Here is a 16886-nt window from a genome sequence, read left to right on the forward strand (position 1 = left end):
ATGGCCAAACTGCAAGCAGTTTGAACATTGCGTCGTCACGGTGCACTGGACGATAACGTTCCTCAAGTCACGATGATGTTGAAAATTGCCCGAACTGCTTTCAGCTCAGACGGCGTTGTCGATCCTTTCTCGAGATGAACCAGGTACAGTTGATCACGATACTTGATGTCCTTGTTGTGTCTCGTCATCTTGAAGACTTCGATCACGTTCAACTTAAGAGTTTTGAGCTCTTCTTTCAGCACACTCACATCCATGTCGTACAGGCCTCGGAGGACCTGTTTCATGGGGCGTTTACCTGGATCGTCATGGCTGTAGTATTCAATCTATGTGTTGTTCATGAAATCCCGAACGTAGTTGTAATCCTTTCTGGTAGATAGCAGAATTTTGAGTCCATCACACGAGGTGGTCACTCCAAATATATTGCATTTATTTCATAAGGTGATCCGTATGTGCATCCATATTCACGTGTATACACGATTCCTCTATGAATTTTATTTCAGTGTTTTTACAGTTGTCATCGCAAACGCGCGCACTGCTGATTGTTTACAAACAAAAAAAAAATCCCTTCACTTTGGCAGTTTTTTTTGGATTGCAAGCAATCGGGACGGGATACCAAGATCAGTAGAAACCGATCGAGCTGATGGACGTGGGCCCGCAGGAGACGGAAGACGACTCTGTGGTGCGGTGGTGGTGTTGGACTACCAGCGGAAGGGCAAGCGCCCCGTCATCAAGACTACGACACGACAGACGTACTTCTTGCTCGTGATTGGCCTGTTTGTTCCGGAGAAGCTCAAGCTGGGCGATGAGAGTGAACAAGGACTCGTACGTCGTACCTCATCCTGGACACACTTCCGGCCGAGTATGACGTTTGCGTCAAGGTGATGGAATTGGACGAACGGTTCATCGAGCACTACTCGGACTTTGGCGGGTTGGACATGCAAATTCAGGAACTAATTGAGGCCGTCGTGTTGCCGATTTCACACAAGGACATGTTCAAGAACCTGGGAATTCATCCGCCGAAGGGAGTGCTGCACGCTTTCAGCTGGTACCTGTGTGGCGCAAACAAAGTCGACCTTCCTGAAGCTGGCCGGCCCGCAGCTGGTGCAGATGTTCATCGGAGATAGTGCCAAGCTCGTCCGGGACGCTTTTGCACTAGCCAAAAAAAAGTCGCCGGCGATTACTTCCTGCACACGATTACGCTGCAGACGCATCTAACTGTTTTATATGCATGTGATCGCGCGAGAGATCAATTTCCAATTTCTACCAGCCTAAATGTGATCCACAAATAAATGTTATTCTGTCCCTGTCTGTCCCTGAAGTGAGCAGAGTGAGCAGAGGTGATCCTCGCTCTTTTTGATCTCTCCCCGGCTCACTTCTCATGTACTGTCCCCTTTAGATTATAGTCTTAAATAAACCGTTGACTACACCCGACCGTTTTTAAACGTTGTTTTCTGTTCGCGCAATAAAATTGTTTTAGTTCGCGTAGTTTAAAAACGGTGTTTTACTGCGTCCGAAATCTCCCGAACCGACCACACGCGCGAACATTTGGTCCTTCGAACCGGATCCTTTGGATCCGGTCTGGCCAGGTTCGGGACACTTCGCGAAACGGACAGTTCAGTGCGCGAAGTGTTGGCCTGCTCGTGAAGAGCAGCGCAAAGTGTACGGTGCAGAAGCGCGCCTGGACAGTTTTGGTGCGTGATTACGGACAAAAAGTGCACGGAAAATCCGTGAAAAAAGTGCTAAAAAGTGCAAAAAAAAAATCGGCAAAAATCCCAAAAAGCGGAGCTGAACAGTGGCACAATAGTGCATTGAAAAGCAGCTGAACATCAGTGCAGTGCAGTGAAGAAGATTTCGCCATCGCGGAACTCACGGCGACTCACGGTGTGCGCGCGCTTTGGCGAGCGTCGCGACGTCACCATCTCAACCGGTTGGCTGACGTCATCGTTCGAGTCGGTGATTGATTGGCGCCTGGAGCTTTCGGGACGGATTTTTGGGAAGTATTGTGCTCGTAGAGTGGTTTTGGCTTTTGCGGACGAAAATAAAGTTGGCTTACAAAATAAAATTGCACGAGAGTTTTTATTAGTCTGGTCAGGTTGCATGAGTGTTGTGTTGTTCTGTCTGGTCCTCTGGAATTTCCTGGTCGATTCCCCTGTCGCTGCTGTCAATACTGGGTCGTACAGTTCGCAATCTGTCTTGCGCGGTCGCGTCGTGGAACGTCGAGTCGATCTGTCTGTTTCCGGTGAATCTGAAAGTGAAAGTGGATGTTATTCAGTTGGCGATCAGTGGTCACGATGGGCGATCTGCAGACTTTACGGAAGAAGCAGGAGATCCTACTGAACAAACTGGAGGTGCTGAATCAGTTCGTCGAGCACTACAAGGCGGAAGAACACGAGTGCCAGCTGGAAGTTCGACTCGGAATGCTGAACGACGTGTACCAGGAGTTCACGGACCTACGGACGAAGCTGGAATTTCTGCTGGAAGAAAAGGATGCGGCCAAGTACGCGGATGCGGAGCCGAAGGTCAAGCAGGAGGTCGTGTCACATCGTGAAGAGGCCAATCTACAGGTGGTGCAGGAGTTCGACAACAAATTCTGCAAGATCAAGGCGATGCTGATTGCGAAGCGGCCGGTCAAGGATGTCGCGCAGACAGTTCCAAGTGTTGGTGATGCGGATACCTCGTTTCCGTTGCGCGTCAAGCTGCCTGACATTCATCTGCCGAACTTCAGCGGAAATCTGCGCGAGTGGGTGACCTTCCGTGACACCTTCAAAAGTCTCATCCACCGGAACTCGAAGCTGACATCGATGGACAAGTTCACCTATCTCCAATCGTCTCTTTCTGGTCCTGCGTTGCTGGAGATCAGTGGCATCGATCTGTCGGAAGAAAACTACTCCGTCGCGTGGTCCGCGCTGGAGGAGGAGTACGGAAACAAGAAGCTGATCGTGAAAGCCCACCTCGATGTCATTCTGGATCTGGAACCGCTGACCAAGGAGTCGTACGATGGTCTCAGCCACCTGCTCGGTGAGTTTGAGAAAAATCTGCAGATGTTGGACAAGATGGGCGAAAAGACTGCCGACTGGAGTACGGTTATGGCGCACGTCCTGTGCTCAAAGCTGGACTCGGCCACGCTTAGGAATTGGGAGACTCACCACAACAGCAAGGAAGTCCCAACCTACAAGGCTCTACTGGAGTACCTGCGCGGCCACTGTTCGGTTCTTCAGTCGATCAAACGAGCGAAAGCGAAACCGTCGGAACAGCGCCCTCCGAAGGCAGCGGTCTGCCACACTGCTGTGCGGAGCAGCAACCAGTGTCAGTTTTGCAGCGGCCCGTGGCACACCCCGTTCCGGTGCTTCAAGTTCCAGAAGATGACGATCTCGGAGCGCAACGACGCTGTTTCGAGGAACAAGCTGTGCAGAAACTGCCTGAAGCCTGGACATTACCCGCGGACGTGCGAAGGAGGAACTTGCCACCACTGTCACCAAAAACATCACTCGATGCTGCACAACGATCAGATGAGATCCTCCGTTCCACAACAGCAGTCGAGACCGACCGCGACGACCTCAGTACAGCGACAACAACCCAGACCACAGAACACGAATCAGACAACACACACTCCAGACAACAATGCACCTGCTAATCCGACTAACCTACAGACTACAGACTCTCAAGCCACACAGCCACAAACCACTAGCCAAAACTACGTTGCACTACCCGTCACGCCCACACACAACATCATCCTGTCAACCGCGCTCATCCGCATTAAAGACCGCTTCGGAAACACGCTGCTAGCGCGTGCGCTTCTTGACTCATGCTCACAGCACTGTCTGATGACCAGAGAGACCAAATTCGAGCGACAATCGTCGTATTTGCCGATCCAAGGGATCGGAACGTCGCGTTGCGTGTCGACGCAGCTCGTGCGTGCAGATGTCGGTCCGCGTTCCGATCAGATTTCAGCGTACGAGTCGGAGATGCAGTTCCACGTCCTGCCCAAGCTCAACATCTCGTTGCCGACGTCGTACATCGACCCGTCTACAATTCAGCTGCCCGACTGGATGTTCCTGGCTGATCCCGAGTTCCACAAAACCGGTCCAGTGGACGTCATTATCGGTGCCGAGTTTTACATGGACTTGCTGACGGACGAACGGGTAAAACCAGCTGCAGACGGTCCCACGCTGCACAACACGGTGTTCGGTTGGATCATTTCCGGTCGGCTTCCTGGCAGCGTTCCAGAATCGACGTCTCTCGTATCCGTCGCGGCAATCGACGAGCTGCTGACCAGATTTTGGGAACTGGAAACGTGCCGCACCAAAAGCACGCACTCGATCGAAGAATCCACGTGCGAGCAGCTGTTCGAGGAGACGACGGTTCGTGACGAAACTGGCAGATTTGTTGTGACGCTGCCCAAGAAGAAGTATGCTGTCCAGCGTCTCGGTGAGTCCAGATCAACAGCCATCAAACGTTTTCTGGGACTGGAGAAGCGGCTGTCAGCGAATCCAGACCTGAAACAACAGTACAGTGATTTTATTCACGAGTACGAAGCCATGGGACACATGAAACAGGTTGCCGGCGACACGGCCGGGGGAGAGTTAGCGTATTACCTGCCACACCACTGCGTCTTGAGGCCGGACAGCACCACTACGAAGCTCCGCGTGGTGTTTGATGCTTCGTGTCGCACGTCTACCGGAGTTGCTCTGAACGATGCGCTCATGGTGGGACCAGTTGTGCAGGACGATTTACTGGACATTGCGCTACGCTTTCGACTCCACGCTGTTGCCATCGTCGCTGACATCGCCAAGATGTACCGTATGATTCGCGTCCAGCCTGACGACCAGAGACTGCAGAGGATTGTTTGGAGAGACAATGTGGACGAACCCATCCGAATCTACGAGTTGACCACTGTTACGTACGGAACGGCGTCTGCGCCGTATTTAGCAACCAAGTGCTTGCAAAAACTCGGTGAGATCGGAGAAAACACGCACCCATCCGCTGCCAAGGTCCTCAAACGTGACTTCTACGTTGACGACATGTTGGCAGGTGCGCACACGGTCGCAGAAGGAAAAGAGCTAATCGCCGAAATGGTCGATCTGATGGAATCTGGCGGATTCTCGTTGCGAAAGTGGCACTCAAACTCCCGAGACATCCTGCTCGACGTCCCGGAACATCTTCGCGACGAGCGGACCCTGCTAGAACTGGACACGTCTGACGCAACCGTCAAGACGCTCGGGCTCGTCTGGGAGCCCAGTACGGACTGTTTCCGTTTCAGATCGCCAAAGTGGAACGACGTTGCCGTGATCACGAAGCGTGTCGTGGCCTCAGACATGGCCATGATCTTCGACCCGTACGGGTTGATCGGTCCTGTCGTCGTCCAAGCGAAAATCTTCGTGCAGAAGCTGTGGCGCATGGAACTGGACTGGGACGCCGCTCTGCCAGAAGATCTGCAGGAGTACTGGCGAGAATACCGCAGAAATCTAGCCGGTCTAGACAGCCTGTCGATACCCCGCTGGATTGGCACAGGTGCAGATGACCAGAATGTGCAGCTTCACGGGTTCTGCGACGCTTCAGTCAATGCTTACGGTGCGTGCATCTACATCCGAACCGTTTCGGCCAACGGCGACGTCACCGTCCGCTTGCTGGCCTCCAAATCCCGCATCGCACCGCTCGAGAACCTGAAGAAGAAGAAGCGTAAGCAGTCGATTCCCCGCCTGGAGCTGGCGTCCGCTCTGCTGCTGGCGCATCTGTACGAGAAGGTGGCCAACGCCATCACCTTCCGAGGCAAAGCGTTCTTCTGGACGGATTCCATGATCGTACGCTGCTGGCTTGCGTCACTGCCGTCCAGATGGAACCAGTTCGTGGCCAACCGTGTGTCCGAGATTCAACACCTGACAGAGAGCGGATCTTGGGACCATGTGCCCGGAATAGAGAACCCAGCTGACATCATTTCTCGCGGCATGACACCGATGCAGCTACAGTACTCAAAGCTCTGGTTCAACGGTCCTGATTGGCTGAGTCTCGACCACCAGCACTGGCCGCACGCTCAAGTGCCGAACGCAGCAGACTTCGATCACGAAGAACTGGAGGAACACAACGCTGTCGCTGCAATTGCACGTGACACCGAGCCCTGCAAACTGTTCACAGCGAATTCGTCGTACACCGTGACAATACGGACGATCGCTGTAATCTGCCGCGTCTGTTTCAACAGCCGTGCGGCGAACAAGCACTGTCGCAGAGTTGGTCCGTTGACGGCTGAAGAGCTCGAGGTCGCTTTGAAGAAGCTGGTGCGCCTCGCTCAACGAGAATGCTTCCCGGAAGAGTACGATGCTTTGTCCAAAGATCGCGCGATTCCAAGCAACTCCCGCATTGCTGCGCTGAACCCAAGAATCGTCGATGGAATCCTGTGCGTCGGCGGCCGGTTGCAGCACGCCGCAGTCTCGGACAACCGGAAGCATCCGTACATCCTCGACCATCGTCATCCGTTCACGAAGCTTATCGTCACACACTATCACGAGACCATGTTTCACGCTGGACAACAATTGTTGATCTCTGCTGTGCGTGAACGGTTCTGGCCGATCAACATCCGCAACCTCGTTCGCGAGATGATCCACAAGTGTGTCGATTGCTTCCGTGTCAAGCCGAAGGTTCTGGATCAGCTCATGGCGGATCTGCCGCCCGAACGAGTCACTCCGTGCACACCGTTCGCACGAGTCGGAGTTGACTACTGCGGACCTTTTCATGTCGCGTACCCGCAGCGTCGAGCTCGCCCAGTGAAGTGCTTCGTTGCCATCTTCGTCTGCCTGGTCACCAAGGCCGTTCACCTAGAACTAGCAGCAGACCTAACGACGCAGGCATTTCTGGCGGCCCTCAAACGGTTCACTGCCCGGCGTGGCAAACCGAAGCTGGTCATGTGCGACAACGCCAAGAACTTCGTCGGCGCAAGACGTGAGCTGAGCGAACTCGCTAAGCTGTTCCTAAATCAGCAGTTCGAAGAGGAGATCATCCGCGAAACAGCGAACGACAGCATCGAATTTAAGTTCATTCCCGCTCGCTCGCCGAACTTCGGCGGCCTCTGGGAGTCCGCAGTGAAGAGCTTCAAGTTGCTGTTCAAACGTACGATCGGGCTGCACACCCTGCTGTACGACGAGTTCCAGACTGTGCTGGTCCAGATCGAAGCGATCCTCAACTCGCGACCGCTCACGCCGCTCAGCAATGACCCCGCAGACTTCGAAGCGCTGACCCCAGGACACTTCCTGATCCAGCGTCCACTCACTGCGATTCCAGAATCAAACCTCGACCACATTCCCGAGAACAGGCTGTCGGCCTGGCAAACCGTCCAGCGGTACACGCAGCAGCTCTGGAAGAAGTGGTCCAACCTCTACCTGTCGGACCTGCACAATCGCACGAAGTGGACAAAGCAGAAAGACAACGTCGCAGTCGGAACCATGGTGCTGCTAAAGGACGAGAACCTCCCGCCGTTGAAGTGGCAGCTCGGACGAGTTTCCGATATCCACCGGGAGCTGACGGCAACATCCGTGTCGTCACGGTGCGCACAAAGGACGGTAGCTATCAGCGTGCGATCTCTAAGATCTGCATTCTGCCGATCCGTGACAACCTTTCTACCGCGCAAGGGGAGAACTAGGACTCCTCCAACGGCGGAGGTCGAAAGGCCTCCGCACACCAGTTAAGTTATGTGTTGTTTTGAATTTCAAAAAGTTCACCGAATCTTTTTCCTCCAGAGTCGCCACCCTGTCTGCGCCCAGACCTGCGGGTCGTTCTGCGCTCGGAGGCCGTCAAAAAGATCGGAACTTTCCGAAATGCTCTGAGGTAACCAGTTTTGTTTCGGTGGTGGTTTGCATAAAGATGTTTGCTTGCGATCTGGCTGGCAAAGGCCCAGCACAGTTTACGGTTACGGATAACAGCGGCGCACAGCGCCTTTTCGGTCGAAAAGACTGCCCCCACTGTTTGAACTCAGCTAACTTCTGTTCCACGTTTGGAACTCTTCGAGGTACACACACGCACACGATGACAACAGCGGAGGAGACGTCCTCCCGGTCCCATCTGCGACGACCAGCAGCGAGCTTGGCCAGCTCGTTCCCAATCGCAGCCCGATGGAGCCAACCCCCGTCATCGCAGCATCGTACACCCGGAGAACCATCGTGTCGGTAACCGCTGAGGGTCAACAGCGACGCCAGGAGGCGTCGGGGGAGGCCACGGAGGTCTCCCCCAGTTCAGGCAAGTCGTTTTTGAATATAATTTTTCCGATTAAAAAGCACCCTCTCATCTGATCAGGGAGTCTCGCATCGCATCGACGCCGACGCCGGCGTCACCGATCGCATCAGGTAGCAGAGCAGCAGATTACGCACGGCGCCACCCACGCACGGTGGCTTTGCGTTCAGCAAATCATCGCAGATCAACAGCAGCAAGCAAGCAGACGAACCGACAACCGAAGTCGGCGGCACGCCGTCGAACAACAACCGCAGCCCTTCAGAGCATCCACCCCCGCAACGAGCAGAAAATCAACCGATCGAGCACAGCAGAGCAGCATTTCAAATGTACACCAGCAGACGGTAGCAGATCAAGCACACCCCAATTTCAACTCAAGTTCAGGGTCAACCTGCTGTCGATCGACGCCATGATGAAACAGCACCTGAAAGAACGACAAAATCAGCGTCCGAAATCTCCCGAACCGACCACACGCGCGAACAGCATGCATTATTTGACCACATTTGGTCACCTGGAGTTCAATAAGAGATGAACATTGAAGTTCCTTGGATTTTCTTTTTATTTGTGGTTTCAGCTGTATTTTTTTGTATTGTTAAATATGATGAAAAAAAAACAATAATCATGGCGTACGGTTGTTATTTGCCGAATTTTTCATTTGTCTGACCATGTGCAGAAGCACCTTAAAGATGCGCGCGGGATCCTTCTGCTGGAGGATTTTGTAAATATCCACATTATTGGCCTTCACCTTCGCTTGAACTCCATCCTCCGCTCCGTTCAAACATTTAGACTTGTAACCTTCGTAACCTCGTGGTCACTTCCAATCCACGGCAGCGACCGTGCCGTGACCTTCCGCTTTTCCCCACGCTTCTCCCCGTTATCCGCCGTCGAACTGTCCGACTCAAAACCCTCACCCCCTTCCCCATTCTCGCTGCCAATGCTGTACGAATCCGACGAATCCGTCACGTCCTCCAGCTTCACCGGCACGGCTGTCGGCGAAAATTCCGCCCGAAATTCAGTCAACTCTTTAACACCGCCCACACAATCCCCGGAAATCTTCGTCACGATGTCCCAGCTATTGATCTCAACCCCTAAACAATCCGAACCGTTTGCACCTCATCCGCCACGCTCCCGCCGAAGCCCGGAAACAACTCGACCAACGCCGCCCCGCCATCCGCCTTCGTCTTCCTTGTCCTCCAGCCCGTTCTCGACGTAACTGTTGCAGTGCAAGTCTCGCGTCCGGAAGGCGTGTTGCGCGTCGACGCGTTCGGCACAGCCGGCGTAAATCTGCACCGTCGAATCGACCTCCGGTGAAATCTGCGAAGGCGGAACGATAAGAAATGAAGCAAAAGGTCGGAGGATTACTCACCCCAAGTCCGAGGCAGTCGATGGTCTTGTCAGCAATTTCTGGGTCGGAGCGCAGATCCGCACTGGGCTTCTTGCACAGATTGCTGGTGGATTGCGGGGAAGGCTGTTGCGAGGATCGGTTCCGCAAGTGAAAAAAAATACCTCATGCTCGAAAAATATTGGAGCGGTGACACACAGCAAAAAATCCGATGGTAAAATCGCATGCAAAAGCATGCACATCACCTTCGTCAAAATAAACACTTAATATTACACACTGCATGTACAATTTTTGCAAACACAAAAAAAAGTTGCAACCGACGGGATTCAAACCCAGTACCAACATTAAGGACTGCCGCCTTAGCCCACTCGGCCATCAGACCAATGAACAGCTGCAGGGATAAACGCATATATGAGCTTGACATTTCGGGTAATTAGGTTTCCCATACTGATGGGCTACATATTTCAGGATGTAAAATTACTTAAAATTACATAAAATAATGCAATATTTATTTTACACCCAGGCCTTTTACACGCAGCTGGATTACTACTTTTTTAGCTGTGCAGTTTGTAAACGAAGGAAACAAACAAGTGACAGTTCTTAACTGTCATTATCCACACTGAACAAAATGTTGTGCTGAATATAGTGCGGGTGAATAATATTAACCTATATTTACGATATTTACGGAAGTAAATCCAATGCGCTACGGATCAACCTTGTGCCCAACCCCGTGGTCCACAGCAAAAAAAGTAGTAATCCAGCTGCGTGTAAAAGGCCTGGGTGTAAAATAAATGTTGCATTATTTTATGGAATTCTATGTAATATTACACCCTTGAATATGTGGCCCATCAGTATGGGAAACCTACTTGACCGAAATGTCAAGCTCATATATGCGTTTATCCTTTCCATTCTTCATCGGTCTGATGGCCGAGCGGGCTAAGGCGCCAGTCTTACTGTTGGTGCTGGGTTTGAATCCCGTTGGTTGCAACTTTTTTTTGTGTTTACAAAAATTATACATGCAACGTGTAATATTAAGTGTCTTTTTTTACGAAGGTGATGTGCATGCTTTTGCATGCGATTTTACCATCGGATTTTTTGCTGTGTCCATCAGCACACAAGCGAATGGAAGCTCGTAAAGCACCAGATTTGATAAACCCGGTCAGCCACTTTCGCACCGAATCCGATGACGATTTTTTCACAAAAATGGGTGGCAACTTTTCCCGTCGTTCAAATTCTTCCTTCTCGCTCACGTCCACAGGAAGAGTAGCAAACTGGTTTCCAGACGAATGTTGAGCGTCCTTGCTCAAAGCTTCTGAAAAATAACAAGATTGAAACTGGATTGAAATTCACCAAAATTCAATAATCTGTCGATTGACTCGTTTTTCAAAGTATTTGGTTATCCCGACTTAGAGATATTTCAGCGATTAAAAAAAAACTTTGTGGGTAAATAAAAAAAAAAAATAAAATCAGCTTTAACATTTTTCAGTTTCAAGTAATTTTAGCGCAAAATTATTACCTCGTCAAAGTTTATAAAAAAATTTTGATGAAACACTTCAGAGTTGCTTTGGAGAATTTGAACGGTTCGCGTCGCGGTCAACAAGCCGGATTTTCGTTGCCGTTTCCGTCTTTGTTTCCCCCCCGATTGTGTGTGTATTTCGACCCGGGTGATTTCGGGATGTTTGACAGTTGCTTTGGAGAATTTGAACGGTTCGCGTCGCGGTCAACAAGCCGGATTTTCGTTGCCGTTTCCGTCTTTGTTTCCCCCCCGATTGTGTGTGTATTTCGACCCGGGTGATTTCGGGATGTTTGACAGTTGCTTTGGAGAATTTGAACGGTTCGAGTCGCGGTCAGCAAGCCGGATTTTCGTTGCCGTTTCCGTCTTTGTTTCCCCCCCGATTGTGTGTGTATTTCGACCCGGGTGATTTCGGGATGTTTGACAGTTGCTTTGGAGAATTTGAACGGTTCGCGTCGCGGTCAATAAGCCGGATTTTCGTTGCCGTTTCCGTCTTTGTTTCCCCCCCGATTGTGTGTGTATTTCGACCCGGGTGATTTCGGGATGTTTGACAGTTGCTTTGGAGAATTTGAACGGTTCGCGTCGCGGTAAACAAGCCGGATTTTCGTTGCCGTTTCCGTCTTTGTTTCCCCCCCGATTGTGTGTGTATTTCGACCCGGGTGATTTCGGGATGTTTGACAGTTGCTTTGGAGAATTTGAACGGTTCGCGTCGCGGTCAATAAGCCGGATTTTCGTTGCCGTTTCCGTCTTTGTTTCCCCCCCGATTGTGTGTGTATTTCGACCCGGGTGATTTCGGGATGTTTGACAGTTGCTTTGGAGAATTTGAACGGTTCGCGTCGCGGTCAACAAGCCGGATTTTCGTTGCCGTTTCCGTCTTTGTTTCTCCCCTGATTGTGTGTGTATTTCGGTCCGAGCGGTTTCGCGTTTTCGCATTTTATTTGGTTTTATCTTTCCACAGCCGGCTGTCTAAGATTGAATCATTTATGCTAAACTCAACACCAAATAACCGGGAATAATCTCATCCGCATCCTCCGACTGTTTGCCTTGAGAATGCATAATACATCACATCATTAAACAAAATTTATTGATTATTGGGTCGCATCATCATCCTTTATGATGAATCCTGGCCATTACCCTTTCCGACTAACAAAATCCCAAGTAGAAGTAGTTTTCCGGCACACGTGGGGGTGTGGATATCGTATAGAACCCACCCTTTGTAGCAACCTGTGCTAACTAACATTCCCGTCCCAATCCCCCCGAGATCTACAAACTGACATGGCGGGCGCCATTGGTGGCCAACGACTGTTACCTATTTGCTTCAGATCTAGTTTTAATGATCTTGATGTTTTATCTTTTCAACGCATTCATACATGCTGTTGATAAGGGAAACACCATTAGATCGTTTAAGCGTATGGTCAGTTGTATTGATAGGATATTACGGTCCTGTTCAGCAACGGAGAAGGACAACCATGGGTGGTCTCTCATGCTCATGCTCATGCTCATGAATGTTGAGCGTCCTTGCTCAAACTGCCTGGCTTTGCAGGTAGCGCTTCGGCATTCTTTAGCTTCTTCAAATCTGCCGATCCTGCTGGTGAGGACCGCCTCTTTTTCTTGTCGTGAGGCTTTTTTGCACTTTTTATCACTTAATTGGTGTATGAGGGACGCACGTCTGACTCGCTGGTCTGCTGATCGCAGACTCTTCTGAAACGGAATCTAATTAGAATCGTATACAAATTCCGTTTCAAACGCAACAACCGGTTCGGACACGGAACCGCGAGAACAGGACATGATAGTGCCAGCTACTCCATGACAACCTAGTGTTTCGCATGCGCATGCCATACCTCCACGTTTGTCATTGTGACTACTAGCGCCATCTCTTGGGGAGCACTCTAACCATGGATTTGAAATTGGCAGAGTTGCCAAAACACATTGCAACGATGCAGCAATAATCGATGAGCTGTTGTAAGGAATTGATAGCAAGCCAGCAATTTCTTTCCGGGAAATTTGATGATATGATCAACGCAATGATGATACTGAAAGACGAAGTAAAGCAGCTGCGCACGGAAAACGATCGCCTAAAAATGTCGATCAAAAGCCTGTCGCAAAACAACCAATCCATCACAGAAGCTGTTTGTCGCGCTGAGGTAGCCTTCGATAGCCATCTCCGAGCTCAACTAGCGACTAATTCAATAGTACTTGGAATACCAAGAAGCCCCCAAGAAGATACTTCAGTCATCGTTCATAAGCTATGCGATTCTTTAGACTGTCCTGAAGTAAAGAACGAAATCGTAGCCAGTAAGCGGATTGTGGGCCGTCAGTCTGAGAACTCGCCGATAAAGGTCTCGTTTAGAAGCATTTGGGCTAAGGAACGTTTTATGCAGCGCAAGAAAGGCTTTGGTACGATGGACACCTCGATGATCAAAGGTTTTAGTGGTCCCAAAGGGAAACCCGCGAATGTGATGATTCGGGATGAATTGTCACCTCTCTCAATGAGACTGCTACGTTTGATTACATCACTGGAAGAAGTTCTTGCGAGCGTCGAAGCATCTAGCCCTTGCTTCATATTGGGCGACTTAAATGTACCAATCAACAACCCCGAAGGCAGTGATGTGCAAAAATATTTCCAACTATTGAATTCCTACAACATGGTTGTAACCAACACGCTCACCACCCGACCAAGCAGTGGAAACACCCTTGACCACGTGATATGCAGCGTTGCGGATGCAGCACGAGTCACAAACTTTACAATGGAATGCGAACTCAGCGATCACAACTACGTTCTGACAGCGTACAACCTTAAAACTGCACGGAAACGTAAAACGTTAACTAAAACTTGGGTTAACTATCAAGCAGTTGACGCCCAGTTTCATACGTTTTTGGAAAGCCAAAACCTCAGCATACTTCCAGTGAATGAACGTTTGGAGTCCGTAACCCGCCATTATGCTAAACTTACTGAGAAGAATTCCAGATCCACATCTGTTGAAGTTATGGTGAAGACAGATAGCTGCCCATGGTACAACTTCGACATCTGGAAGCTCGGGAAAATAAGAGACAATATCCTCAAAAGGAAGAAAAGGACCAACAGGATGCTAGACTTGCTGAACTACTCGCCCACGCCAACAAAAAACTTGCAGCCGTCAAAACCAAAAGAAAAATTCAGTATCATTCTAAACTGTTCAACACTGGGAACGCAAAGCTTTTGTGGAGCAGGATCAACAAGCTTCTTGGTGGTAAGTCCAAAACAACCGCCAACCTTACCCTTGAAGTGAACCAGAGAGATGAAAACGACCCTAAAACTGTTGCAAATGTGTTGAATGAACACTTTGTGTCTGTGGGAAACAGTGTAGCAGGCCAACTACTATCTGACGGGGACATTGACAGATTTGGAACCATTAAGCGCGCCCAACGATCATTCTTTCTTCGCCCTACATCTGCACAAGAAGTTCTTGACCTAATTAGTTCATTGGACCCCTCTAAAGCCACTGGTTATGATCAATTCCCGATCAAAGCACTTAAAAAACATTGTATGCTGCTTGCAACCCTTATTCGAGACTGTTTTAACGAAAGTGTGGTTCAATCATCGTACCCAAAATGTTTAAAAAAGGCTATTGTACATCCAGTTTTCAAAAACGGAAACCCAAGGACCCAACCAACTACAGACCGATCTCGGTGCTCCCAGCGATCAATAAGGTGTTTGAGAAATTGTTGTTTAATCGGCTAAGCACTTTTCTGACCAGCACAAAACAACTCTATCAACACCAATTTGGCTTCAGAGAAGGTTCATCAACGGAAGTAGCTGTTTTGGAGATGGTCGACGAAATTTCCAAGATGTTGGACGATAAAAAAAAGTGTTGGTACCTCGGTTGGTACCGTTTTCCTCGACTTGTCTAAAGCATTTGACACAATTAACCACACGATGCTGCTCAAGAAGTTGGACGCTTGCGGAATACGAGGGCTCCCAAACCAGTTCTTGAAGAGTTACCTGTCTGATCGTTTTCAGCAGGTGGTTGTAGCCGGAACATGTAGCTACACAGAAAAAAAAATTCGGTAAATTTACATCATTTATGATGTACCAAAAGTGCACGTCATTAATGATGCGAATTTACAATACATTCATTGTAAATATACATTTCATCCGATGTAAATGTGCCTTGAGAAAATTTATCGAAATCGTGTAAATTTCCGATGAAAATAACGTAAATTTACCCAAAGCAAAAATTTTTTTGGCTCCACTGAATCCAAAATCCAATGCAAATTTCAAACGCTTTTGTGAATTATTGTTTAGAAAACAATACATTTGGTCGTATGAAGAACAAGCATTTAAATATTGTATCGGAATCTAGATTCGGTGGAGCTTGGTTTATTTTTTGTATTATCGGAGATTTTAAGCTTTAGAATATTAATTTTCATCTAAGTGTGTGTTCTTAATATCTTATCAACAATTTTATCACAATGCAATCCGCAAATCACGATCAAAATAAGGAATTCAATTCAGTTTTTCAGAAATAAACAGTTTTGGTATTATTTTGTTGGTTTCTAAACCACTAAACGGGAATATAAGCTTATCACAGAGATTTGGATTAGGAAAAATGAAAACTAGAAAACTAGATACTCACACGTAAAAACAGGCATACAGAAACGTCATCACATGACTGGAGACGTACTTCATCACTCTACCGAGGTCCTTCAATATTTCGGCAACCCTTCGTCCCTCCAAGTGGTCTGGCTTGGCCGGAACCGGCGGTGGTCCCACACCGTTGTAGCTGCTCGAAGCTGACGATGACGACAGCGCTAAAGATGATGGAGGTTGAAGAAGATGCTTCTGCTGCTGCTGCCTCGGTCGACGCGTACACGACCTAGTCGTTGGCGTCCGCTCGCTTGTCATCCCCGCAGTAGACGGTCGAGTCGCGGAAGTCCTTGCACTCGAGACATCTTCGTTCATATTAGCGTCCCCTGGCAGACGGAACCGCTCGACGAGGTCAGAAGAAAAAGGATTCGCGTTGCTCCGGTTCGGCCGACTTAAACGAGCCCCGAATGAAGATGCTTGCCGGCTGGGGGAACAGCGTCCGCGGGTCGGCGTCGTACTGGTTGGCGATTCGCGAGCTCAAATCGTGGCAACCCTGCAAATAGATCGTGGGGCTGCTGGTGATGTGGATGGTCGATTCCTCCGGCCAGGAGATCTTGTGCTGGTGCAGGACAGCCTCGATTCGAATTAGCGTTCAGGTTAATCTGACCTTAAATCCTCTTTAAAAAACGCAGTTCATGCACTTTTTGCTGACCGTGGCGAACAGGGAGTGGTTACGGTTTCAGAGTTAGGTTTACCGTTTCACCTAGAAATGAAAACAACATAAATAAAACTGTAATATTCAGGAAGTTTCAACTTCTCATACCGGCTACGTACCTGATAACATTGGAAAAGTTTGATTTCTAGTCAAAAAACCGACACACTAAGCTACTTATTTACTGCATGTTAAGATTTTTTTCCTGGCTGTACAATTTGACGTTTGTTTTTAATATCAGTTTTGACATTTATAAACCAATGACCTGTTCAAATAGTAGACTGGCTTTCTGGATTCTGTCGGAGTTGGTGTTTTTTCGCATCTACTCAATTTTGGGTAAATATCACGTTTTTCCTTTGCTTCAACTGACAGGACTTTAAAACCGCCGGACTACCGCGGTATAAAAATCAGCAAGATGAACTGAATTTCAGTGTTGATTTTGCTGTCAATTTGGCGTGTTTTGAATATTTTCCAAAATTTCAGCTGAAAACTCAAGGCAACCTTTGACAACAGTCAACAATTTGTTCTGCGGCTGCCA

General features: G+C 49.2%; 2 protein-coding genes across 2 annotated transcripts; both read left to right on the forward strand.

The window, feature by feature from the left end:
- Nucleotides 1-2291: 2291 nt before the first annotated feature.
- Nucleotides 2292-7676, forward strand: LOC119766225. The gene has a single exon (XM_038250664.1). The coding sequence runs from the start codon at nucleotides 2292-2294 to the stop codon at nucleotides 7674-7676; it is 5385 nt and encodes a 1794-aa protein (XP_038106592.1).
- A 193-nt stretch (nucleotides 7677-7869) lies between these two features.
- On the forward strand, nucleotides 7870-8888 carry LOC119767427. The gene is made up of 2 exons (XM_038256013.1): nucleotides 7870-8227; nucleotides 8281-8888. Exons 1-2 carry the CDS (start codon nucleotides 8100-8102, stop codon nucleotides 8744-8746), a joined length of 594 nt encoding a protein of 197 aa, XP_038111941.1. The 5' UTR covers nucleotides 7870-8099; the 3' UTR covers nucleotides 8747-8888.
- The last annotated feature ends 7998 nt before the right edge of the window (nucleotides 8889-16886 follow it).

Source organism: Culex quinquefasciatus, chromosome 2 (assembly GCF_015732765.1).
Source record: "Culex quinquefasciatus strain JHB chromosome 2, VPISU_Cqui_1.0_pri_paternal, whole genome shotgun sequence".
NCBI classification, from domain to species: domain Eukaryota; kingdom Metazoa; phylum Arthropoda; class Insecta; order Diptera; family Culicidae; genus Culex; species Culex quinquefasciatus.

What these genes read in the sequence shown, in the direction of transcription:
- LOC119766225 (XM_038250664.1), top strand. Translation starts at nt 2,292, where the DNA reads ATGGGCGATCTGCAGACTTTACGGAAGAAGCAGGAGATCCTACTGAAC.
- LOC119767427 (XM_038256013.1), top strand. Translation starts at nt 8,100, where the DNA reads ATGGAGCCAACCCCCGTCATCGCAGCATCGTACACCCGGAGAACCATC. An exon ending in GTCTCCCCCAGTTCAGGCAA is followed by an intron (nt 8,228 to 8,280) that starts GTCGTTTTTGAA and finishes TCATCTGATCAG; the next exon opens with GGAGTCTCGCATCGCATCGA.